Consider the following 27,349-nt stretch of genomic DNA (forward strand, 5'->3'; position numbering starts at 1 on the left):
GGAATTTCTAAAAGACCCCCCCACCCCATCTTGCAAATGGAAAGTGCTCGGGTAGCTGGTGCAAATATCCACAAGAGACGCATCTCTGAGCTCAAGCAAAGGTGTGTTAACAGGGTGTCTGCCAGGCGCAGCAGGCAAGCGTCACTTGAACAGAGGTTTTAGATCTTTTTTAACAGGGAAAAAGAGCAAGCTGGAAATGACCTTGGTGCTGGTGGCTGAGTACCAACAGATTTTTCTATGTAGGGACCTTGCGGGGGAGGGGGGTGGTTCTGGGAGCAGAATATCTCAAGTTTCTTTTTCTTGGCAGTTTATAAGTTTCGGTTTCTGAGTCCCAGAACCAAAATGGAGTTACTAATGTCCAGGGACCTAGCGGAAAGTGCAGACAGCCTGGGAGCCACGGGTCTGCAGGATCCAGGCGGAGTTTCCGGGGACTCCAAAATGAGCTGGGCAGGAGCCTTCTCCCCAGTGTCTGTTGCTTCATGTGAGTGCTGGACCCGAGAGGCCAGCACTGCACAGGAGTGACAAGGACACCCTGGCTGCCTGCTGGGCCAGCCAGGTTCGGGCCTGTAATAGGGCTGCCGCTCCCAGTCCTGGGGGAGGGCACATGTGGACACCCCAGGGAGCCCTTGGTGGGAAAGGTGAGTAGGAAGGGGCCGGAGGAGGGAGGTGGACCAGACATGAGGACATGGTTTGGGACCCAGAATTCTGGGTTTCCAATGTCAGGAAAAGAGAAGCCTTTTTGGATTTGGAGGAAGGACCTACAGGCCGGGGCTTGGGCCCAGGGTGCAGGGGTTCTCCCTGGACACCCCCTTATTACCCCCAGCAGACTGTTTGTTACCCCCAGCTCTGAGACGTTAGCTGGTGACCTGAGCGGGTCCCTTGTCCAACAGGAGCCTCCCCTGTAAAGCACTGCCACCGACCATGCATCTTAAGTCCTGCAGGGCCTGTCACTGTGAGGGACAGTAGGGATAGAGGTTTTTAAAAAAATAGCCACCAGCCCCCCACATCACATGGCCCCACGGAAATGGGTGACTGTATCGGAGACTCCTCGCCTGCTCTTCTAGCTTCCTGGGTAAGGGAGGAAACCGAGGCTGGCACCTCTCGCAGGGTCCCCCTGAAGGGGGGTCGATGCCGCCCACAGGAGCCCTGTGCCAGCTCTGGCCCCGTCTCTGCTCCTTGTCTGCGGCGACACCCTTTCTCTTCCACGGCTGGTGCCTGCAGCCTTTTGCTTTCTGTCCCTTCCTTCCCACGGCTCGTCCTCCTCTTCTCTTCTGCCATTTCTGCAGGGACACGGCTTCTTGACCTGTCCCTCTTGGACAGCCCAGGGAGCAGGGGGACAGGTGGGGTCCCCCATACAGGTGAGGAGACAGAGGTCCTATCTGTCCCCTGCCACACAGCGTGGCCGGCCCCAAGCCCAAATCTGGGGAGGCCAGAGGGACAAAAGAGCCAGAGGAGCCGCAGGCTCCTGTCCCGAGCCTGAGTCATGTCCTCTTTCTTCCCTCCCTTCCTTCCTCGGCCGCTGCCGGGCTGGGGAGGCAGAGGAAACGCCAACAATGACGCCAAGAATAGCCACGGCGTGGAGGCTTCTCCTGTGCCAGACGCCACGCAAAGGCTTCGCATGCCTTGTCTCACAGCCACCTCGCCAGGTCCCCGTCACCAACACCTCGGACCACCCCTCCTCCAGCTGCTAACACTGGTGACCAAAGGGTCGCCCTTGGCCGACGGCCTCCGGTGTCTGGGTCGTTGAGGCTCCTCCCCACCCACGGGGCATGTCCCCAAGCTAACCTGATGGTGTGGTGTGACAGCCCAGAACCCTGGCCTCTTGGGGACCCACCTATGAGCTCATCCCCATTCCAGATCTCCCCAAGGTCAGGTGGGAGCAAGGCTTCTCCTAGACCACGCTGGATGGGCTTCTCCAGCGCTCAGCCCGCTTCCCTGACCCCTCAGGGAGGGCTGTGTAAGAACCCCCAACTTGGACTCTGCTTCTGTGGCCAGAATATCCCCATTTTACAGAGGAGGACACTGAGGAACCAAGAGGCCAAGGAGCTTCTCAACGTCATGCAGCTGGTGACTGGCAGACGTGAGCCCAGGGCCCTGGTGCCAGGGCATTTGCTCTTAGAGGGGACCAGGCCCAGAGGCAAGGCCATGCAGAGAGGCAAGACCTCCAACAGAGGAGAAAGGGGGAGGCTGAGGAATGAGACCCGGGAGGGAACTGAACTTGGCCTGCGGAGGAGGGTTGCAGGAGGACAGCAAGAGTTCAAGGCTGGGCTGGGGAAAGAGAAGGGCATGGGGCGTGAGCAGCATCTCTCGGGCAGGCCAGCAGGTACCCCAGGGGGCCAGGAGAGCCAGGGAACAGGGGTGAGGGGATTTGTTCCTTCACCCTGACCCTTTCCTGGTGCCCCGATGTGTCCCAGTTTGTGGAGGTCACAGAAACATGGCATGACTTTCTTCTGGAGGAGACGGTGGGGTGCTGGTAGGAGGTTTAGGCACAAGTAAGACCCGACCAGAGCTGAGCCTGAGAGAAAGTGCTCATTTTGATTCGACAGCGCGGGCATACAGGATCACATTCTAAGGCTTCGCCTCCAAGGGAACAATTCTTTTAGGTTTTTCATGCAAAAGTATAAAGTTATAAACACGCACATTTATTTCTTCTTCACACAAATGCAGCATATCCTACACCCTGTTTGAACTTTGTTCTTTTTTCTATGTCCAGTGTGTCTTGGACACTGTTTATATCATCCCATATGGCTCTGCCTCAGTGCTTACATAGGATTCCTTGGTATGGTATGCCATAATTTAAGTATAACATGTCCTCTGTGGTGGATATTTAACTTTTCTCCCAATTTTTTGCTATTTCGAGCAAGGCCATATACCTCTGGGCATATGTCATTTTGTGCATTCTGCATATATCTGAAGGTTAAATGCCTGGATATAGAATTGTTAGTTGTGGTTATATGGCACTCGCAATTTTGGTAGATGAGATACTGATTAACAGGCCCATTAGCAATGCATCAAAGTATCTACTAATTTACAAACTTGCAAATCTAACAGCTAGGAAATGGCATATCTTTTTTAGTTCTAATATGTATTTCCTTCATGGTGTATAAGGTGGAACATCTTTTTATACATTTAAGAGCATTGGTATTTTCTTTGTAAACTTTATATCCTCTTTACTATCAGGCCATTGGGTCTTTTTATTATTGATTTGTAATAACTCTTGATATATTAAAAAATTTTGTCTTTGTGCTATAACTAGCAAATATTTTTTCAGTTTGTCATTTGTCATTTATTTTATTTGTGGGGTTTTTTTGGTACTACAAAAATTTTAATTTGTGTCTGATTGATTTCATCCAATTTTCCTTTTATGATTTCTGAGTTTTGCCCAGTGCTTGGCAAAAAAAAAACTTCTTGAATTGTTTTTTTATTATTTCATTTTATGTATGTATTTATCTATTTATTTTGCTGTGCTAAGATCAAACCCAAGGCCTTACACATTATGCAAGTGCCTGATCACTGTGCTACACCTTTAGCCCTGAAATTTGGGGAGAGGGAGGGTACTGGGGATTGAACTCAGGGGACCTCGACCACTGAGCCACATCCCCATACCCTATTTTGTATTTTATTTAGAGACAGGGGCTCACTGAGTTGCTTAGCCCCTCACTTTTGCTGAGGCTGGCTTTGAACTCACAACCCTCCTGCCTCTGCCTCCTGAGTCAGTGCCACTATGCCCGGTTGAAATTATTTTTAAATACTTTTTCCTATGTTTTGTTTGAGAACTTAAGTATCTTTAATTTTTAGTTGTAAAATATAATATAACACATAGAAAAAATATAAATGTATTGCTTTTGTGAATAGTTATAAATTGAACATGGTTTTTGATTACTTTCAGAGTTTAGCTTTTTACTTTGTAAATTCTGACCCCATGTAGGCTTTATTTTGATATAAATGTGAGATAAAAGTCCATCTTTATTTTTAAAAACACTTTTAAAATGTTCACAAAATTTAAAAAATGTTATCGTATGGCAAGGAAAAAAAAAGAGAAATCTTAGAAATAAACACCTCCATTAAATTAAAAACAACCCTCCATTAAATGACTCAGTTTTTTACTGTCATGTGTGACTAATTACTGTCATGTGCAACTAATAAAAAAATAAATAAATACATAAAAAAAATTTTAAAAAGACTCAGTTTCAACTTATAATTATGATCTACTTAATAATATAAATGATCTACCTAATAATATAAATGCTTGATATAAATTTATGGAAATTAGGCCAAAGTATTTTCTTACTTTTTAAAAGAAGAAGAAGACTAGAAATGACCTAAGCAATAAAATTCATAAATTTAAACAACTAAATAAATAACAGGCAAAGTTACAAAAGTAGAAAAAGGAAAATTCTAGAAGAAATAGTCAATAGAAACAAAAGTTTCAGGAGATGGAAATGTTAACCATCCTGATTTAGGCATCACACATTATATACACATATTGAATCATCACACTATACCATGAACGTGTACAATTAAAAGCATCATAAAATTTTAAAATTTGTTCTTTAAATATAAGAGAAAGCAACTGCTGACAAATCTAAGAAAAAGGCAAAGGAAAATAAATTGCATTAAATGTGAGAACATGGGGCTGGGGCTGTAGCTCAGGGGTAGAGTGCCTGCCTCACATATCTGAGGCCCTGGGTTTGATCCTCAGCACCACATAAAAATAAATAAATAAAGATATAGTGTCCACCTACAACTAAAAAAAAATTATTTTTAAAAAATGTGAGGACATGAGGAGGTTGAAAATGATAAGACAATTCTCTAGGGGAGATTCAAGATGGCGGATCAGAGGGGGGCTGCCTTCCAGTTGCTGAGACTCAGGATCCAGGCAGCCAGAGTAGCCCTTCTCAGAGAAGTGGGTGAGAGAGGGGCTTCACTACAGTTCCGTATTGGACATCAGAGTGTCTCAGAGACTCGGAAATGTGGGTGCCTTGAACAAAGAACAAGAAAGAATACGTCAGTGCCAACCCAGTGCCAAGCTGGGTTGACAATGACAACAGGCTGGTCCACACAGAGGGGAGGGAGCAGGACACAGGGAGAAACCAGACAGATCTGAGGTGGAAAACCCTGTCCATCAGCAAGCAGCGGAGCCGAGCTGATCCACTGGCTGTGTCAGGGGACAGGGAGGTGAGAATGGTGGGACACGAGGTTGAGAGAATGACTCTATAAAATGAGCCCCCTGGGCTGACCCCCACATGCCTTCTTTGCCAAAGAGCAATCTGCCTGCAGCCCGGCCTGGCCTGAGTGGACGGGATCTGTCACAATCTGCAGCAAACTGAGGCAGGGGGCGAAGGTCAGTCGTTAGTGTAGGTAATGAGTGATGCGGCGGAGAGAGGATGAGGACTGGTTATCACGGGTGGTCAGAGGGGAAGTGGGTTGTTAACCTCTGTGGTCATGCCCCTGGGCACTAACAATTAACCTCTGCATCCCTGCCCCTGGTCACAGCATGCAGAGAAGACAGACAAGGCAATAATTAAGAAGAGGGGTTCTGGGGTCCCCTCCTTGGACACCCAGCTCTGGGGCCCCTTCTCTTTGGAGCAGTCTGTTTCTGTCCTCTTCTTCAATCACACTTGCTTTCTACGCTTGCCTCGGCATTTCTCGGGTGTTTAATCGTCACCACTGAGGAACAAGGACCTGTCCCTGGTCTCTGAGACCGGTATTAGCTGTCCAGAGAACCGGTATTTGGAAAGTGCTCTGTATTTCTCAACTTGGCCAAATGGGAGCTGAGGTGGGAGATACCCCGAGGCAGCCATGCTGCAGCCACTGTGGGAGCCGGGAGATCCCAGCCAACACTGTGACACTGTCCCAGCAAGCACCTACCCTGTACCTAGCAGAACCTGAGTGAAACAGGCTCAGAGAAGACTGCACCCAAGGAGGTTCAGGTCACAGGGGAGTCCACCTCGTTCTCCCTTTGGGTCCACTGAAGAGGGCCAGGAAAGTGGACAGGCCGACCCAGGGGCTAAGCCTAGGAAGGCCGTGTTCACAAACAGCGAGTGGGTGGAAGACTGACTGTCCTGTCCTGGGAGCAGAATGTCTGGGAAGCTCCTGAGTGTCAGACTCCCAGAAGAGATGGGTATCTGTCAGGTCCCCGGGGAGTGTTGATCTGATCTCTCCAGAGGAGCTGCCACCCAACAAAGTCCCTAAGACCTAAGCCCCTGCCCCACAATGGCACTCAGGGAACTCTGTAGCAGCCCCCCTGGGCCCTGGGAGTGCATCGATCTCGTTTACGCCGACAACATTCTGGTCAACAGAACTTCCTATTCCGTCCCACCTTATGCTGGTGAGAAGGGAAGCTGAGAGCCATTTCAACCAGCTTCAGTTTCAGGCCACTGCAACACCAAAAGAGGAAGGGGTTAACAACCCCCAGCCCTCCCTACACACACACTCCATCCCGCCCCGCCCCCCATGGCTGAAGAAGAAATGGAAAGGACAGTTGGGCACCTGTAGTCACCATCCATCCTCATTGACTATTTTGATCGCCTCAGTGGAGACGATTCTTTTATTTTCTGGATCATTTGTGTGTGTGTGTGTGTGTGTGTGTGTGTGTGTGTTCTTGCTGTGCTCATTGGTTTGTGAACATATAAATGTATACATTTTTGTTTCTTTTTTTCTCATTTTTAGCATTTTTAAAAACAATTGTTTTTTCCTTTTGAGGGTTAGGGTTTTTGGTTCATTTATTTTGGTTTGGTTTGGTTTTTGCTTATTTGATCTCCTCTCCCACCCCACCCCCGCTTTCCTTTCTTCTTCTGCTAACAGTCAAATTCTCTCAGTTTTCTCTCTGTCTTCCTTTACTTTTTCATTTTTTCTCCTCCTTCTTTATAACCATCTCTTCCATATTCTCTCTGTTCATATTTTGAACATCCTAGTCTCTCTTCTACCTTCCTATCACAATTTCTTTTCTCTAAATGAACTGTATTTTTGCCATCTTTCAGAACTATTTGCATTATCTAACTCCTGCCCAACCATTCATCATGGTGCAATCATTAGTGCTGTGGATGACATATTTGACACCTGCTGTTTACTTTAATGTCAGATTTAATTTATGGTTGTTTATTGTTTTTGCTGTTGACAATTGCTGACCCCACCATTCCTGTTTCTGCAGTATTAGTGTTACAGACATCATAACAGGCACTGGATACTTACTTTAATGCTGTATATTGTTTGTATTGGTTGTTGCTATTGTTTGTTTCCCCTATCCTGTGAGGTGCTTGGAACCCACAGGGAAACTACATGTTCATAGGGTAAAGACTCTGCTACTGAACTAAACTCAGCCAAAAGACAGTGCAGCTTCCTCCACACACAAATTAATGACACTCAAACTTCAGCTCAGGCTGGGGTTGTGGCTCAGTGGTAGAGCACTTGCCTAGCATGTATGAGGCACTGGGTTTGATTCTCAGCACCTCATAAAAATAATAAAGGTCCACCAACAACTAATAAAATATTAACAAAAACTCTTCATCTATACTTTAATATAAAGAATAGAAGTGTCAAAAACCCAAACTAAAGACCAGACCCCAAGTAGGAATGGTGAGGGGTAGGCCCTCAGGCCCCATTCATGGACATCCACTAGTATAGAAAAAAGAGAATTGATACAGTGTCTGTGGACACCACACCTATGAGTGAGCTCAATCTAGATCACTCTAGGACACACTGGCAAGAGAAGGAGGGAGAGAAATCCACCTCAACAGATGCATGAAACTCAACAGAGAAATACAAGAAATATGGGGCAAAAGGTAACATGACATCTCCTAAAGTTCATAATTTGCCAGCAACTGACTCCAAAGATACTGAAGTGGGTGACATATCAGATAAAGAATTTAAAAGACTGCTTGTAAAAATGATCAATGAATTCCAAGAGAACATACACACACACACACAAAAAAAAACAACTGAATGAATCAAGGAAGTCAGTACAGGATATAAATGAGAAATCCAATAAGGATAGAGAGATATTGAAAAAGAACCAAACAAAAATATTGAAAATGAAAGACACAATAAATCAAATAAAATGTTGACTTGAAAGTCTCTCTAATAGAGTAAACCATGCTCAAGAAATAATCTCTGGCTTCAGAATGAATTAAAAAACAAGACTCAACGACATCGTGTTTGTAAGAGACTTACAGGCAAAGACAATCACAGGCTGAAAGTGAAAGAATCTCTGGATTCTTCCTGGAAGAAAAAGGCTGGAAGACAAAGTGACCAGCCTTGAACATTCAGACACCATTAAAGAAAAGAAAAGAAGTAACCATGATCCAAATGTACAAGAATTCTGGGGCAACATTAAGAGACCGAATTTAAGAATCACTGGAATTGAAGAGGGTTGTGAGATGCCAGCTTATTAAATAGATAACCTCTTCAGGAAAATAATAACATAAAAATTTCCAAACCTCTAGACTGAGATGAACTTCCAGATAGGAGGCATTCAGAACCCCACACAGACAAGATCAAGGAATGACACATTATAAGTCAAATGCCTAACATATAGAAAAAAGGATAGAATTTTTAAAGCCTTCAGAGAAAAATCATCAATGCCTCATATTGGGGCAAACTCATCAGAATTGCTTATGATTTTTCAGCATAAACTCTAAAAGTCAGGAGAGCTTGGAATGATGTGTTCCAAGTCCTGAAAGAAAATAACCATTAACCAAGATTGCTATATCCGCAAAGCTTTCCTTCAGAATCAAGGAAATAAGAATCTAAAAGAATTCATGATCACTAAGCTGGTACCACAGAACTTATTTAAAGACCCCACACAGAAGAAATAAAAAAAAAACCCCAGAGTTCACAAATGAACAAATCTCATTTGAAGAGTAGCTAAGCAAATTAGAAACAGGACCAAGTTAAACATTAAAAATAAATCATATGGCAGGAATCAATAAGTTCATGTTTATAGTAATACTGAATGTAAATGGTCTCAACTCTCCAATTAAAAGATAAACATTGACAGGATGAATTTAAAAACAAGACCTAATTACATCTTGTTTGCAAGAGACTTACAGGCAAAGATAACACAGGCTGAAAGTGAAAGTACCAAAATTGATATAACATGCAAATGGAGCCTAGAAACAAGAAGGATTAGCTACTCTCATGGTGACCAGAGTAGACTTCAAGCCAAAATTAATCAGAAGTGACAAAGATGGTCACTTACACTGGTAAAGGGAACAATTCAACAAGAAGATCTTATAATAGTAAATATTTATGCCCCAAACTTCGGTGCACATAATCACATAAAAGAGACACTAGCTGAACACAATAGCACACATCTGTAATCCCAGCAACTCAGGAGACTGAGGCAGGAGGATCACGAGTTCAAGGCCAACCTTAGCAAATTAGTGAGACACTAAGAAACTTACTGAGACTCTGTCTCACAATAAAAAAATAAAATGGGCTAGGGATGTGGCTCAGTGGTAAAGCATCCCTGGGTTCAATTATCAACAAGAGAGAGAGAAAGAAAGAGACAGAGAGAGGACAAGTCAAATTAAGACCTCACATAGAACCCGGTGCAATATTGCCTCTGTCATCAGGAGACAGGTCATCCAGACATAAACCCAGTAAAGACACTTTTAGACTTGAAAATATATACACATAAAATGAATTTAATGGACATCTACAGAATATTTCACCCAACAACAGTTGACTGCATTTTTTTAGTAGCTCATGGAACCTCCTCCAAAATAGACCAATTTTAGACCTCAAAGCAACTCTTAGCAAATACAAAAAAAAAAAAAAACCGGATATAATTCCTTGCCTATTATCAGATCATAATGGAATGAAAACAACAACAAAAAAGCCTTCAGAAACTATATAAACACAGGAAGATTAAACAATGCACTTCTGAATAGTGAATGGGTGATAGAAGAAATTTTAAAATTCTTAGAATTTTAAAATTCTTAGAATCAAATAAGAATAGTGACCCAACAAACCAGAACCTTTGGAACACTACAAAGGCAATTCTGAAAGGAACATTTATAGCAATGGGTGCCTACATGAAAACATCAGAAAGACCTCAAATAAATGACCTAATGATGCTTCTCAAGACCCTTGAAAAAGGAGAACAAACTAAGTAAAAAAACTGAGAGAAGGAAGGAAATAATTAAGATCATAGCCAAAATCAATGAAACTGAGAATTTTTAAAAAATAGTACAAAGGATTAATGAAATGAAGAATTGATTTTGAAAAGATAAATAAGATTGATCAGATTTTATTCAAACTAACCAAAAGAAAAAAGAGAGAAGACCAAAATTTATAAAATTAGAGATGAAAAAGTATATATCACCATGGACATCACAGAAATCCAGAAGATCATGAGGGACTATTTTGAAAACTTCTACTCCAATAAAACCTAGAAGAAATGGATATATTTCTAGACATACAACCTGCCAAAATTAAATCAAGAGGACCCAGAAAACCTAAAAAGATCAATAACTAGCAACACAATAGAAGCAGTAATAAAAAGCCTTTCAACAAAGAAAAGCCTAGAACCAGAAGAATTCTCAGCTGCATTCTCTCAGACCTTTAAAGAAGAGGTAATGTCGATGCTCCTCAAATCACTCCATGAAGTAGAAAGAGATGGAACACTCCCAAATTCACTCTATGAAGCCAGTGTCAAACTCAGACCAAAACCAGGCAAGGATACATGAAGGAAAGCAAACTACAGACCAACATCTCTGAGGCACTTAGATGCAAAAATCCTTAATGGAAAACAAGTGAATCATATTCAACAACATATCAAGAAGGTTTTACATCACGACCAAGTTGGTTTTGTTGTGGGGATGTAAGGATGGTTTAACATAGGCAAATCAATAAATGTCATTCATCACATAAATAGAAATAAGGACAAAACCACTTAATCTTCATCCCAATAGGTGCAGAGAAAGGCTGACCAAATTGAGTATATTTTCATAGCAAAAACATTTAAGAAACTAGGGATAGATGAAACCTATCTCAATATCATAAAGGATGTATATGACAAACCCAAAGCCAACATCATAGTGAATGGGGAAAAACTGAAAACATTTCCTTTAAATTCTGGAACAAGACAAGGATGTTCACTTTCACCACTCCTATTTAATATAGTACTAGAAATTCTAGACAGAGCGGTTGACAAGAGAAGGAAATAAAAAGGATAAAAAATAGGAAGGGCTGAATTATCACTGCTTGCAGATGATATGATCCTACACTTAAAAGATCCAAAAAGTTTCACTAAAAGACTCTTAGAGCTAATAAGCAAATTTAGCAAAATAGAAAGCTACAAAATCAACATATAAAAAATCAATAGCTTTCCTTCATACCAATAATGAATCTCCTGGGAAAGAAATCAGGAAAACAATTCCATTCATAATAGCCTAAAAAAACAAAAACAAACAAACAAAAACCTAGGAAGAAATCTAACGAAGGAGGTGAAAGACCTCTACAATGAAAACTATAGAACATTGAAGAAAGAATTCAAGACACAAGAAGATGGAAAGACCTCCCATGTTCATGGATAGGCAGAATGAATATTGTTAAAACGGCCATACTATAAAAAGCAATATATAGATTCAATATAATCTCCATCAAAGTACTAATGGCATTCTTCACAGAATTAGGGGGAAAAGGGAGCCTAAAATTCATTTGGAAGAATAAAAGATCCAGAATAGCCGAAGCAATTCTAAGCCAAAAAAAGCAATGTCGGAAGCATCATGATACCTGACTTCAAATCATACTACAGAACTATAGTAACAAAAACTGCACGATACTGGTGTAAAAACAGATACAAAGACAATACAGAATAGGGATAAGCACAGTCGAATGCAGTCATTTGATCCTTGACAAAGGTGCCCCAAACATAGATTGGAGAAAGGCAGCCTTTTTAACAAATGGTCCTGGAAACACTGGTTGTCTATATAGTAGAAGAATGAGACTAGTCCCTTATCTCTCACCCTGCACAAGTGAATCGAATACCTAGAAATGAGAACAAAAACTCTGCAACATAGAAGAAGATGTACAGTCAACACTGCAGCCTATAGGCACAGGCAACAACTTTCTCAATAGGAGCCCCTAAAGCTCAGGAAATAATGCCAAGAATTAATAAATGGGATGGCATCAGGTTAAATAGCTTCTGTACAGCAAAGGAAACAATTTAAAGTGTGAAGACAGAACCTACAGAATGGGAGAAAATTTTTGCCAGTGACTCTTCTGACGGATGATTAAATACCTAGAATATATAAAAAACTCAAAAAAGCAAATAAATGGACAAATGAACTAAACAGACTTTCAAAAACAGAAATACCAATGGCTAACAAATACATGAAAAAAAATGTTCATCATTATCGGGGATAAACTAATAGAATCACAATGCCACTGAGAGTTCACCCGTAGTCAGAATGGCAGTCATCAGGAACACAAACAATAACAAATGTTGGGGAGGATATGGAGAAAAAGGAACACTATTACACTGTTGGTGGGCTTCTAAATTAGTACAGCCACTATGGAAATCAGTATGGAGGCTCTTCAAAAGACTAGGCATGGATTGGGCACAGTGGCCCCCGCCTGTAATCCCAGTGGCTCAAGAGGCTGAGGTAGGAGGATTGCAAATTCAAAGCCAGCCTCAGCAAAAGTGAGGGGCTAAGCAACTCAATGAGACCCTGTCTCTAAATAAAATACAAGATAGGGCTGGGGATGTGGCTCATTGGTTGAGTGCCCCTGAGTTCAATCCCCGGTACCCACTCCCCCCCAAAAAAATAAGACTAGGCATGGAACCAGCATATGACCCAGTTAAATCACCCCTTGGTTTTTATCCTAAAGAATTAAAAAGTTATCATACTATAGTGATATATGCATACCATGTTTATAGCAGCACAATTCACTGTAGCCCAATTATGGAACCAGCCTAGGTGTCCATCAATGAATGATGCATAAAGAAAATGTGATATATATACATACAATGGATTTCTATTCAGCCGTAAAGAAAAATGAAATTATGGCATTTGCAGGAAAATAGATGGAACTTGAGAACATTATATTAAGTGAAATGAGACAAACTCGGAAGATCAAGGGTGATATTTTTTTTCTCTCATATATGGAAACTAGAGAGGAAAAAGGAAAAGAAAGGTGGGGTGGGGGATCTCATGAAAATCAAAGGAAGATCATTAGAGTAGGGGAAAAAGCACCCAGGGAAGGGAGGAAAGGGAACAATACTCGGAAAGGATAGTAGCCAAGTTACGTTGTTGCATTATGAGCATGTAGGAATATGCAACAACAAGTCCCACCATTACATACAATTATAACGCACCAATAAAAATGGGAAAGATAGCATATGCAACTGTGAGCTATCCTATTTTTTAACATCTCAAGAAAATAAGCAACTTTTTCAAAAACATAAACCGCCAAGAGTTAGTAAAAAATAATAAATGAATCAACATAATAAGGAAAAAAAATTAAGTTATTAAGTTTGATTTTTGAAAGTGCACCTGAAGTTCCAGTTATGGTGGAGGTTGAGGCAGGAGGATTGCTTGATCCCAGGAGTTAGAGGCCAGCCTGGGAATATGGTGAAACCCAGTCTCAAAACAACAACAACAACAAAAAGGTCATGTTGGGCAGGGATTTGGTTTTGCTCTGGGTAAAGTTGTTGAGGACGGGCAGAACGGAAAGCAGACAGGAAGCCAGGTGAGAGTGAGTAGCCTGGGAGAAAGTAAGACTCTGGAATATTCTCAGAAAATGAAGGCATCATTGACCGGAACTCAAGGGAGCGTGATGCTACCTGTGCAGGTGGTGGGGAGGTGGGAAGGTGGCCTGGGGAGCTGGTTGGGAGGGGAGCTCAGGAGCTCAGTTTTGGACTTGGGAATTTTGAAATCCACCTGAGGCATCAAATGGAGCTGTGAGAATTAGATCATTCCCAGAGCAATTCAGCTCAGGGCACCTAGCAAATATGTGTTATGTTGTCTGTTCAACTTTGCAACGACTTTCCCAGTGGAAATGTATTAATATCCATATACATAAACACACACACACACACACACATTAAAAGAGCAAGTAGAATATCTGCGTCCTGGAGAGGAATGGATTACTTTTTAAGTGAGCGTCCAGTCCCACTGAGTGCTGGACTCGAGCCCTGTCTCTGGTCTTCCTTTTTCGGTTTCAGTGTCTGGTGTGATGTAGGGACTTTCATTCACACCCACCATCACTGATCATTTCTCCTGCTCACTTTCTCTTCCCTACAATTATGAGGAAATGGCTATTCTAGATTTTATTTTTATTTTATTTTATTTTTTGATACCAGGGATTGGACCCAGGGGTGCTTAACTGCTGAGCCACATCCCCAGCCCTTTTTGTATTTTATTTTGAGACAGGGTCTCACTAAGTTGCTGAAGCTGGCCTTGAACTGTGATCCTCCTGCCTCAGCCTCCTGAGACACTGGGATGAAGGCAGGCATCATGGCATCTGGATATTCAAGGTTTTAATGTCAGTGTCTACGTGGTTTTGGAAATCAAAATGTGCATATTTTGATTCTTGCTCTATAGGAGTCTTATTAAGGAGGTCAGGGCCTAATCCAACAGGATGAAAAGTTGGGACTACTTTTTCTTCTACTAGACACAGGATCTCTGGTTTAACTAGGTCCTTGACCCAGTTCGAGTTGAGTTTTGTGATTGACGAGAGATGAGGGTTTAATTTCATTTTGTTGCCTGTGGATTTCCAGTTTTCCCAGCACGATTTATTGAAAAACTAACTTTCCTCCAATGCATGTTTTTGGCGCCTTTGTCGAATATAAAATAATGAATGGGAGGGGAAGGGAGGGGGCTGGGGGTAGGAAAGATGGTGGAATGAGATGGACATCATTCCCTAAGTACATGTATGAAGACACGAATGATGTGAATATACTTTGTATACAACAAGAGATATGAAAACTTGTGCTCGGTATGCATAATATGAATTGTAATGCATTCTGCTGTCATATATATCAAATTAGAATAAAACATAAATTTTAAAATGTGCATTTTAAAAAATTCAGATGGTTTAAAAGAGGACAGAGGATAAAGGGTTCTCCACCCTCCTCCCTGCATCCTCCAGGTCTCCTCCCCAGTTACAGTCCCATTACCAGCTTCCTATGTGGCCATCCAGAGTTGCTCTCTGGGTATGCAAATGTACACACACATATAAAATATGCAGATTAAATACATTTGAATTATTTAATAGAATACTTTGGAGTTCTTACCATAACATTACATTACTTAGCTATTTTTCTTTTAAGTGGCTTTTTTATAATGATGTATCATAATTTATTTCCTATTGATGAATTTTTGCCTTTTTCTCTGATCTTCTGGGGCTATCACAAGAGAGTGGTCAATATCCTTGTCTTTGTACAGAGGGATTCTGACTACCTAGATTCGAATCCCAGTGACTCTGAACAAGGTACTCAGTCAGCCTCACTTTCCTCCCCTGTTAAATGGACCTATTGTAAGTCCTTGCCTCGAAGGTCTATGGCAAAGAATATGTGAGATGGCCTATGAAAGCATCCGGTGCTCTGCACAGTGAGCATTTGAAGTGTTGTCCCTCAGAGACCTTTTCTGTGTGTCTAGTATGTTCTGAGCACTTTACAGGGAAAAACCATGAGTCCTACTGCCTCTCAATACATTAAAGTCACTATTGTCATTTCATTTATTTTTTTGCCACATATACAAGAATATCTTACAGTTACAGTCCTATGAATGTCAATGTCCATGAGGGCGTGTGCATTTGTAATTTTATACACCTTGCCAAGTTTCCTTGATCTCCCTTTGAATTTCTTCCACAAACAAACCCTGAAACCAGCACAACTAGTTTATTTGAGAGATGATCCAAGGAAAACCTTCTCCAGACAGGAGAGGAGAGGTAGCTCAAAGAGTCAGGCTGGCCAGTGAGTGAATGCTCTGGGGAAGTCAGGGAATCTGTGCAGGATGCCCACGCCCCGTGGAGTTGCCCTGCCTGAGATGGGCTGGAGTCGGCTCTCGTCAGCCATTGGCTGGGGATACTAACCCCTGAACCCCAGGCCCAGGGGTGTGTGCTGCTGGTTGGAGGTTAAGCCTTGAGTGAAGCTGGGGTGATCTGCTGCGGGCCCAGGACAGTTGCTGCACCCTCTGAAGGGTTAAAACCCCCAATACTCACCCCCCCAGTAGGGGAAAAAAGGGTTTGCTTCTCAGTCAGCTCACCATCAAGGACTGTGACCGTTTGTGGCTTTCCTTTTGTGCATCGCTATTTTCCTACACAGAAAATATTTTTAGTAAATGATATAAATATTTTACTTTAGCATATTAACTTATGCTGCATTATTTTGGGCAACTTTATTGAGGCAGAGCTTATCCACCCTTTTATGTGTACAGGTCAAAGATTTCTAGTTAACTTCCTGAGCCCTGCAGCCATCACCCTGGTGCCATTTGGGGACACTTTTTCTTTCAATGCTGTAAGATTCTTCAACTAACTTAGAATAATTCCAACTCCTACCCCAGACCCTGGCAACCACGGATCCACCCACTGTCTCTGTACATTTGCCTTTTCTGGACTCTTCCCATAAACAGAATCCTAGGAGATCTTTCCTGTTTGGCTCTTTCCACCTGACATGACCTTTGCTCCTTTTTATTGCTGAATAACATGCTGTCCTATAGGCATGCTGTGTTTTGTGTGCCCACTCATGAGCCGGTGAGTAGTCAAACTGATTTCGCTGTTTGACTATTATTCATGATACTGATATGAACATTCAAGAGCAAGTTTTACGGTGGTGATATTTTCCTGTCTCTTGGGTGTACACCTAGAAGTACTGAGTTGCTGGTGACGTTAGGTTTGGTGTCTTAAGGAACTACCTAACTGCTTTCCCAGGAGGCTGTATCACTTCCATTTCCACCAGCAAAATGTAAGGTTCCTGTTCCCCAGACCCTCACCTGCGTTTGTCCGTCATATATTTCTTCTAGCTGTCCTCTGTGGGGGTGGGGGTGCACGCTGTGGTCTATTGCAGAGACCATATGTGGTCTTCGCACACATAGCTATGTGGCCACGTTTCTCATTTTGGGAAAAAAAAATATTTTCACTTTTGAATTAGAAATGACTTTTTAAACTTAAAACACTCATCTTACCATGAACTTTTAAATATCATTTATTTTCTCCACTTTTTCTCTCAAGGTCATTGATTCGTGTTTGAGGTGAATGTGAGGCTCACTCGGGCTCTATTCTATTCCTTTGTCAATTTTTAACCCAATACCTTAAAGTTTTAATAATGGGGACTTTATAATAGGCTTCATGATGTCTGGAAAGACCCCCAGTCTTGACTGTCCTTCCCAGTAAGTCATCTTTTGATATAATTGCCTTCAGGGTGTGTGTGTGTGTGTGTGTGTGTGTGTGTGTGTGTGTGTGTTTACACGCTGGGGGTTGAATCCAGGTCCTTGTGTACACTAAACTACTATTGGGCTACACACCTAGTTTGCCTTTTTTTTTAAATATTTTTTTTTAGTTGTAGATGGACACAATAGCTTCATTTTATTTATTTATTTTTATGTGATGCCGAGGATCAAACCCAGGGCCTCAGGAGTGCCAGGCGAGCACTCTACCACTGACTGCAACCCCAGCCCCCCAGTTTGCCTTTGTATGTCCAGTCCTCACTTAAAACATTTTATAATGAAACATTTAAGGCATATAATGTCTTGTCTGCCTTTCTTCTCTAGAGGACGGTTAGTGGGATGTTATCAAGTTGTCTGTCCTGCTGGAATTCAAGTGGCATTGTCTTCCCTCCACGTGATAAGTTAGATTCTTTTTCCTTTTACTTTCTGCAGTCACAAATAGATTTCTTAGTTCAGGTTGCTGTAGCAGAATACCCTGGACTGGGCGGCTTACAGGCAGAAATGGACTTCCCCCAGCTCCAGTGGCCGGGAAGCCCCCGGCTGGGGTGCCAGCACATGGCTGAGGGCCCTCCTCCTGGTTGGCTAGCTCTGCTTTCTCATTGTGTCCACGCTTGGCAGAGAGACAGAGTCAGACAGAGACCACGCAGGGCGGGCTTTCCTGTCTCTTCCTGCGAGGGCACTGATCCCACATTGGGGGTCCACCCTCATGAACCCCTCACCTCCCAGAGGCCCCGTCTCTGAACACCAGGGACAGAGCTGTGGTTGAGGAAGAACTCAATCTGCCCGAGAAGTTGAGGGACCTCCACGGGCTGGATGTCCTCAGGTACCTGCAACAGGCAGGGCCAGGGCTCGGGCTGGGGACGTCTTCACGGAGCTCTTTTTGGAATTTGGGGAAAATGGAAAGAGCAACCTGTCTCCCTCTCTCCTTAGGAACGTGTACCATGGAAACACCTGTAAACCCAGCTCCAGTGACAAGACAGGGCCTAGACACCCATGAGACCCTCTCCATGGGGACCCTAGAACATCTATCATGAACCAAGAAACCAGGTAGGTGTTTTGTTCTCCTCTTTCCCTCCTGCCCTTCTCCCTCCCATCTGCTCCTTCACTCCGGCTGCTAAACCACTTCCTACCCAGACTCATCACCGCAAACCTGCTCCTGGCCACCAGTCAGCATGACAGTGAAAATCATCAGACACAGCAAACCGGGAGGAGCCACAAGAACCTAATCTACCCACTTTACAGATGCTATGACTAAGGCACACAGAGAAAAGAAACTTACATAAGGTCACGTTATGAGTGTATGAGCTAGGTTGTGCTGCAATAACAAACACCCTCAAAAATCCCACATCAACAAAAGTCATTACCTCTTCTTCTTCTTCTTTACTTCTTGTACACTATTAATGGATTGAGATCTCCATTCCACATCATCCTCCCTCCCAGACCCAGGGTAAAAGAGATTATGTCTGCATGATCTAAAATACTGCTGATTCCTGTAGCAGAGGAAAAGAGAGAACATGGGGAATCCACACTTACTCTTCCAATGTCTGCACAGATGGGACACAGGTCGATTTTTTTTTTTTTTTTTTTGCACATGTCATTGGCCAAAGAAAGTTTTGTGGCCATGCCCAAGTTCAAGGGAGTGAGGTAGTACCATCCTATCAAGGGCCCAGAAAGAGGTTGAGAGCAGCTGTAAACAGCCCTAGTGCCTACCATGGAGAATTAGTGACAGAGCTGGGCCAGGCCCCCTTGTCCCCTGACTCTGGCCAAGGATCTTTGTACTGCAGTCCTCAGTCTCCAAGGTTATTTCCTATAAAATTCATGATAATGAAATAACCCTGAGACAGCTGGATGTCTTATCCCTAGGGACGGGACACCATTGGTGGAAATGAAAGCTTGTGTTAGACTGGCTGGAGGAGAAATGTGAAGATGAGGAGTATCCCCAGAAATCTGGCCATCCAGGCACCCTTACCTCCACCAGGCATGGTGTGCTGGGTGATTTCTTTATGGACAGCATGGACTTGGCTACTGTAGCCCAGGAGAGAAGTTATGCCCTAGGCTGTGGCCACATCCTTGTTTCAAGACCACATGATCCGGGGGCTGGCTCTTGTCTGGTGCCATCTAGGGCACTGAGACCTTGGAAATGTACTGGCCTTGGAGGCAAGAAATCTTAGTTGTGATCCTGGCTCTGCCGTGTACTTGACTGTGATCTTGGGCACATCTTTCACCCTTCCTGAGTCTTCCATGTGCTCAACGTGGACAGTGATCCCTGCCTGAGGATTATGGAAATGAGCATATTTCATGAATTTGAAAGCTCTATGTCTGATCAAAGACCTATTGCTATCAGGCTAGTCGAGGAGGAATGACAGAAAGGGAAGGGGGCACATGCCGTGGGCCTCTGCTGGGTGCTCAGGGAACAGCTGGGGTCTAAACATCAGGAGACACAGCAGGAGTCGGTGAGGCTGGCTCCTGAGTGGGCCCCTCCTTTCAGAGTTAGAAGTATAATCTCTGGAGTTGGGAGAATTGGATGAGATATAGAAAGCCCTAGAGCCAAGCCTAACACACGATATGCTTTCCAAATGTGTGCCCTTATTAAGGAAATAGTACCACAAAGTACACTTGGAAATGTTGCAGCATATTCTAGTGTAAGAGGTCTGCCATTTAGTCAACCAATCCCCAGCTGTTGGATTTTAGGTTGCTTCCAATATTTAACTATTATTAATAATTGTGCAGTGAACATTTTTATAATTAAAAATTTTTATATATACCCATGATTGTTTCCTATTTTAGAATTGCTGGATCAAAGGAACTGCACAGTATTTAGGCTTTGGCTTGTAAATATGCTCCCTTGGCCTCTATTGGTACTCCTTCCAGCAGGTGGTTTGAGAGTTCCAGTTTAGAAGGGGAGAATTACCATAGAAAGAGGGGAAATGTCTTGTCTTAGCTAACATTAGAGTTTGCTGTGATTAGCAGAAAGCCCTAAACAACAGTGGTTTAAACGGAGTCGAAGTGTATTTTCCTATCAGGTGATGGAAGTCCAAAGTCAGTGCTGAGGGAAGTTGGGCAACTTTACCCTAGACCTTCTTTAGCACTGGCTTCTGCTTCATGATCCACCATGGCTGCCCAAGGTCTAGCCATCACAGTGACATTCCAACCAACAGCAAGTAGCAAAAGGAGATAGATAGACAGCACTTCCACTTACATCCCATTGGCCAAAACTTACATGGCTACATTTAACTCCAAGGGAGTCTGTGGGATCAATCTATTCTAGATCACCAGGGAAGAGGCAGGAGTTCTAGTACCAAAGAAGAAAGGAGGAATAAATTTGGGGAGATAACCACGTGCATCTGCTCCATGACAGTTCAGACTGTGAGAGTAGCACAATGGTCCACGGCAACAAGGATGGCCCTCAGGGGACCATCCTCAGGGGAAGGACTAGGCCGATCCAGAGAGCCAGGGTGCAGGGAAAGGGGGAGGGGCTACAGAGAAGCAGAGGAATATCTAGAGCTGCACCCTAAGCAGAAGCTCAGGGCTCCATGGAGAGCCCACTTACCTGCCCACGTCCTGCTGCTCAGAGGTGGGGGTGGTTCTTCCTCTCCCTTTGGCTTCTCCCGTCCCACTTCCCCTCAGTTCCCCTGCCCGTCACGTCAGCTCACCTGCACCCCCCGACACCTGCCTTCCGTGTCCCTACAGGGCCGGCTCCTCATGGGACCCCATTGGCCTCCAGCTGGGCACCAGGAACCTGTGGAGCTGGCTCATGAGGCTGCTGAGCACACAACCGGAGTGGCTGAGCACCAAGATGAAGTTCTTCCTCCCTAACGTGGAGCTGGACTCCAGGGACGAGCCCCCCAACCCTGAGCAGAGGGTCGTCTCGCAGCTGCAAATGCTGCATGCCCAGGGGCAGGCCACCTGGAAGTCCTTCATCCACTGCGTGTGCATGGAGCTGGAGGTGCCTCTGGACCTGGAGGTGCCGCTGCTGAGCACTTGGGGCCAGGAAGACGGTAAGGGTGGACACGAGGGGTGCAAAGCAGCCAGCCCAGCCCCATGTCCACTGGAGGCCCGGGGAGGCCCGGGCCCATGCAGGCCATACACAGAGGATGATGTGCAGAGCCAGGAGCAAAGTTCCGTATTTCCAGTCACTCCCCAGAGCAAATCCCCAAAGGCCACAAAATCAGCTGGAGCCTGGAGCCCCTCCTGCCACCTTGCCCCTCCTGAGTCAGGCACGGAGAGAAAAGACCAAGTGACTCCGTGGAGCCAGAAATTCCAAACCTCCCACAATGCCCTGGGACTTCCTTCTGCAACATGGTCAGAAGCAGGCCCAGGGAGACGCCCCTGAGCTCTACCCACAGGCAGGCAGGTTTAACTCTGTCCAGTTCAGTGGGCATTGCTTGGACACCTTCTGTTTGCACAACAGTAAAGGGAACACAGGCCAGTGAGGGGGTGTCCTTGGATAAAAAGGAAGAACCCCATCAAGAGCTCCATCATAGCTAGGTGATGGCTCTCGCCTGTAATCCCAGCAATTCGGGAGGCTGAGACAAGAGGATGGCAAGTTCAAGGCCAGCCTCAGCAACTTAGTGAGACCATGTCTCCAAATGAAAAGGACCAGGGATGTAGCTCAGTGATAGAGCACTTGCCTAGCTTGTGCAAGGCCCTGGGTTCAATCTAAGTACTGCAAAAATATAACAATGTGGCTGGGCTGGGACTTGGTGGTAGAGGGATCACCAAGCACGTGCGAGGCACCGGGTTCCATCCTCAGCACCGTACGAAAATAGATAAATAAAGGTACTAGGTCCATCTACAACTAAAAATATTTAAGAAAAAAATATAAACAAATGCACAAAACAGCCTGACCACAGGATGGCGTGGGAAATCCAAGGGACACACACACACACACACACACACACATATGCGTGTGTGTAAATACAAATACACATATATCCATGCACACAGTGGCAGACACGCATAAATACAGACATGTACACTCATGCAGAGACACACATTTCCACCACACAGCCCTCAGGGTGGGCCACCAGCCTCCCTCTGACAGATTATTGAGTGTCAACTGCATTTCTCTATTGCCAAGCACCCACCCTGTGGCACGGCCCCAAGCAGACACCAGGCCAGAGCTGGACCCCAGGCATCTCAGCACCCCCACAGCATGTTCTGCTCTGTTCTCTCTTGCAGAGCTGGGAACTGGCGAGAAGCCCCGACTTGGACCTCAGCTCCAACATGGTGAGGGGGAGGGGAGGGGGAAAGGAGGGGGAGGGGAGGGGGAGGGTATCGCTGCTAAGCCCCCACGTTAACCTGGAGGAGACTGGTGGTGGCTGGTGACTGCCATTTCCCTCTGCACTTGGGCCATGTCCCCATGGCAGCTCCCAGCCCACCTCCTCCAGATCTGTGACTTCCCAGACCTGTCCCCAGAAGCCCAACCTGTAGTCGCCAAGGGAGTCTGCTGGTGCTGGCCCTCGGCCCCTCCAGATCCCCTGTCTTGCTTTATCTGGAGAAGGTCCATTCTCACTTCCCTGCCCCCAGTCCCAGAGACCCACCTGCAGGCACCCTAGAGACAGGCCGAGCCCCAGAGTCAGGCTTCACCAGGAAGTGTGACCACACTCACCTCCCAGACCCTTCAGGCCTGGGTGGCCTGACACTCATGCCTGTTCCCACCAAAGGACCCTCTGCCTTGCTTTCTGATAGAGCTGGAGGGATCGGCACCCCTCGCTGTCCTCGGGCCACACTCTGGCCTCAGTCCTTCCTTTCTGTGGCTTCACTGGGTTTATTTCAGCAGGGCACAGTGGCCACATCCCAGGGTCAGTGCTAACAGAAAGCACCAGCCTTGCAATCCCAGCTCCCCAGCAGTTCTGAACTGAGTGTTCGAGTCCCTGGTGCATTTGGGCCCTTATCACTGAGCTAGCATGATTGTCATGTGGCTGTGACCAGGTCTGGTGAGTAGATTCAGCCAGTGACTCCCCGGTGGATGTGGGGCTTGTTAAAACACTGAAACACTCTCAAGCAGTTCCAGCCCCTCCGGAGGACCCTTGTGTCCCTCCACAATTCAGCAACGGAGAAGCTGACTCCCACCAGGGACAGGGGCCCGGGCCCTGCACCAGGGGCCGCTCTGAATAGTTGTTGGTGCCAACTGTGTGGAATCCACTGTCCTTTAGACCCTCTCCTTGGGCTCCTTCCTTTCCTCTCTCTTTTCTCTCCTCTTGTTTCCTGGTTTCCTTTCCCACTCTCCTAAGAAAGGCATTCAAGGGACCCTGGACATCCGCACAGGATGAGAAATCTTGGCCCCATTCAGGGGAGCGAGGACCACGGTGATGAGGATCGGGCCTAAGGCAGGAGGCAGGTCGTGGCCTGGCCCGGCCTGTGGACAGCCTCACTCCCAACCAGGCCTCCGGGAACTGGCCCTTCCCTGGTGGAGGGACAGCCGTGCAGTGCTCAGGGCTCAGAGCAGAGCACCGCAGGGCTGCTGTCTGGGTCCTGGATGCCCTGAGCCTCCACGCCTGCCCCCGGGGCCTGGAACCCCCGCCTCCCCAAACTGCGCTGGCGTGGGCACGGCCTTCGCCCCCTGCCTCCTCTCAAGGCACCCAGGTGGCTGCTGGGGTCGAGTCACTCCTCCAGCTCTCTCTTTGCTCTCTCCAGGCCTCAAGCGCCCTCACCAGGGCTGTGGCTCCTCACCCCGCCGCAAGCACTGCAGGAAACAGCAGCTAGGTGGGTACAGGGGGACGACCCAGCGTGAGCCCCGGGCTGCCCGGGCCTGGGCACAGATCCTGCACCCTGTCCCTGGTTGGCAAGGACCTAGGGCCAGGGACTCTTTTTGATTCCAGACTTCTAGGAGGAGAGCATTCGAGGTCATGGGGGGCAGAGAGGGCGCAGGATGCAGGGAGGGGCCTCCCTCAACAGGCTGGAAGCCGGCTTCTCCAGAGATGGCTCGGCAGAAGGATCTGGAAGCACAAGGGCCCACGGCCTTATCAGCCAGGCTCTTCCGGGGAAACCTGGTGTCCCCAAGGTTGTGGGAGCCTGACCACAAAACAAGTAACAGCATGACCTCAGGCCTAGGGCCTGCAGGGGCCAGTTTGGGGTGAGCAGGGATGGGAGTGGGGAGGGTGCCTGGGGCAAAGGCCCTGGGGACATGGTGAGGGTTGGCCAGACCAGAATGGTCCTTGTTCCTAATCGGTACCTGGAAACATGCCCCCCACACACACCACCAGCCACAGGCAGGGCCAGAGCATTCACGTCTGCACGGAGCAGGCCACTACCCCAGGCCCCGGTCTCCTCCGACAGTGGCCCCAGTCCTTCCCTGGCCACCTGAGACCTCCGAGTGACTCAGAAATTGAAAGGTCAACACCTGGACTGTAGAGACCCAGCCCCCACAGTCCTCCTGAACCGTGCCTGGGCCCACAGGCTGGGGTGTCCACTCCTGGGCATCACAGAACTATGAAGCTGGGCAGGGGCCCGAGGCACACAGAGACCACCTGAAAAAGAGGCAGCTGCAATAAGATGTGCCGAAAGTCCCCCACACTGACGGTGTCCCCCAACCAATGGGGCCACCACTGTGTGTCCCCATTCTCTCTCCCTGTGTCGGTGGCAGCCACAGCCTGAGCTGATAGCTATGGACTCCTGGGAATTCTGGTATAAGAACCCCCCATGGTACCTTACCTCCTCACCCCTCAACTGTCTTGAGACAGGGCCTCGCTAAGTTGCTGAGGCTGGCTTTGTACTGGCGATCCTCCTGCCTCCGCCTCCCAATTGGCTGGGAATACAGGCATGAGCCACTGTGCCCGCCCTCACCCCCCATTTCTGCCCCACTGGGGCTAGGGGCTCCGAACAGCCAAATCTTGGGGGTAAAGGGACACAGTGGGGGCGGGGCTCTTGCATTCATGCCCTCTCCCTGACCCCTACAGAACTGACCAGGAAGTACCTGCAGCTCCTGAGGACCTCTGCCCAGCGGCACTGTGGTGATGGAGTCCCCAAGCCAGGGCCGACCTTTGGCGCCCACCAGCCCTATGTCCCCCCAATCCTGCAGTGGAGCCGGGCCACAGCACCGTTAGACCCTCGAGAGGGAGCCGTTCTGGGGGACCCCAAGACGGAAGATAGCACTGACGTGAGCCTCCAGGACCTCTTCAACTTCAAGGCCCCCAAGGGCCCACGGGTGACAGTGCTCTTGGGTAAGGCTGGCATGGGCAAGAGCACACTGGCCCGCCGGCTCTGCCAGAAGTGGGCTGAGGGCCAGCTGGACCATTTCCAGGCCCTGTTCCTCTTTGAATTCCGCCAGCTGAACTTGATCACACGCTTCCTGACGCTGCCCCAGCTCCTTTTTGATCTGTACCTGAGCCCCGAGGCGGGCCCCGAGGCTGTCTTCCAGTACTTGAAGGAGAATGCCAACCGAGTCCTGCTGATCTTCGATGGGCTGGACGAGGCCATCTACCCCTGCTCCAGCAAGGACACTCTGGGTCCCAATGGCTCAGGCCCAGCCCTTACCCTCTTCTCCGCCCTCTGCCGGGGTACCCTGCTTCCCGGCTGCTGGGTGATGGTCACCTCCCGTCCAGGGAAGCTGCCTGCCTGCCTGCCCACCGAGGCAGCCATGGTCCACATGTGGGGCTTTGATGGGCTGCGGGTGGAGGAGTACGTGAGCCGCTTCTTCAGTGAGCAGCCAGCACAGGAGGTGGCCCTCGCAGAGCTCCAGGGAAACGGGCACCTCCAAAGCCTGTGTGCAGTGCCCGCTCTGTGCCAGGTCACCTGCCTCTGCCTCCGCCATCTGCTCTCTGGAAATGCCCCTGGCCAGTCTGGGGCCCTCCTGCCCACCGTGACCCAGCTCTACATGCAGATGGTGCTAACCCTCAGCCCCCCTGGGAGTCTGCCTGCCAAGTCCCTGCTGGGCCTTGGAGAGGTGGCCCTCCGGGGCCTGGAGGTGGGGAAGGTCATCTTCTCTGCGGGAGACTTCCCTCCAGCTATCATGGCCTTCGGGGCCACCCACAGCCTGCTGACCTCATTCTGCATCCACACCGACTCTGGGCACCGGGAGATTGGCTATGCTTTTGCCCACCTCACCCTGCAAGAGTTTTTTGCTGCCCTGCACCTGATGGCCAGCCCCTCAGTGGACAAGGACATACTCACCAGCCATGTCACGCTGAATTCTCACTGGGTTCTGCGGACCAGAACCAGACTGAACCTCTCGGACCACCTGCCCACCTTCCTGGCGGGGCTGGCGTCCCCCACCTGCCGACCTTTCCTCAGGCACCTGGCCCAGAGGAACGAGGCCTGGGTGGGGGCCCGGCAGGCAGCTGTCCTACAGGTGCTGAGGAAGCTGGCCAGCCGCAAGCTCACGGGGCCAAAGGTGGTGGAGCTGTGTCACTACGTGGCCGAGACTCAGGAGTCCGAGCTGGCCAGCCTCACTGCCCAAAGCCTCCCCTATCAACTGCCCTTCCACAATTTCCCGCTGACCTACAGAGACCTGTCTGCCCTGACCAGCATCCTGGAGCACAGGGAAGACCCCATCCACCTGGATTTTGAGGGCTGCCCCCTGGAGCCTCACTGCCCTGAGGCTCTGGCAGGTTGTGGGCAGGTAGAGACTCTCAGGTAAGTAAGGGCAAGGCCAGGGAAGACCTGGAGGATCTGTACTTGGTGACAATGGAGGCCACCCAGTCTGGCAGACCCCTTCTAGAGAGATTGGATGCGGATCTCGAATATGGGACCGGAATTGGCCCTGTCTGCCCCTTAGCCTCTGGTGCTGGTGGGGTAGGGCCCTGTGCCCAGCTGGACCCTCCTCCTGACCATGGTTTCTAGGCCCTAGGTCTCTCTCTGTCATGGCTGCAGCCTCTGATCCGGGCTGTGTTGGAGTGCAGCCTCTGGGTCAGCGAGTTTCTTCATCCCTAAAATGAGTCTGCAGTAGCATCTCACTCTCTGGTCAGTGTGAGAATGACCTGGGATCGTGCGGGACAAACACTGCCCAGCAC

The 27,349-nt window shown here is 47.2% G+C and overlaps 1 protein-coding gene across 5 annotated transcripts in view; it reads left to right on the forward strand.

Annotated features, from left to right (window-relative positions):
• Positions 1-27,349, forward strand: part of Nlrc5 (NLR family CARD domain containing 5) — an 80,654-nt gene that overhangs the window by 9,508 nt on the left and 43,797 nt on the right. For all 5 annotated transcript variants that reach the window (XR_013430910.1, XM_078032358.1, XM_078032357.1 and 2 more), the window contains exons 2-6: positions 18,327-18,443; positions 21,087-21,394; positions 22,578-22,625; positions 24,036-24,104; positions 25,298-26,972. Coding sequence is in view for 4 of the 5 variants with exons in the window: in XM_078032358.1 (XP_077888484.1) it covers positions 18,427-18,443; positions 21,087-21,394; positions 22,578-22,625; positions 24,036-24,104; positions 25,298-26,972 (2,117 nt within the window). In the remaining variant the exon portion in view is untranslated. The remainder of the gene's footprint in view (positions 1-18,326; positions 18,444-21,086; positions 21,395-22,577; positions 22,626-24,035; positions 24,105-25,297; positions 26,973-27,349) is intronic.

Source organism: Ictidomys tridecemlineatus, chromosome 15 (genome assembly GCF_052094955.1).
Source record: "Ictidomys tridecemlineatus isolate mIctTri1 chromosome 15, mIctTri1.hap1, whole genome shotgun sequence".
Taxonomy (NCBI): Eukaryota; Metazoa; Chordata; class Mammalia; order Rodentia; family Sciuridae; genus Ictidomys; species Ictidomys tridecemlineatus.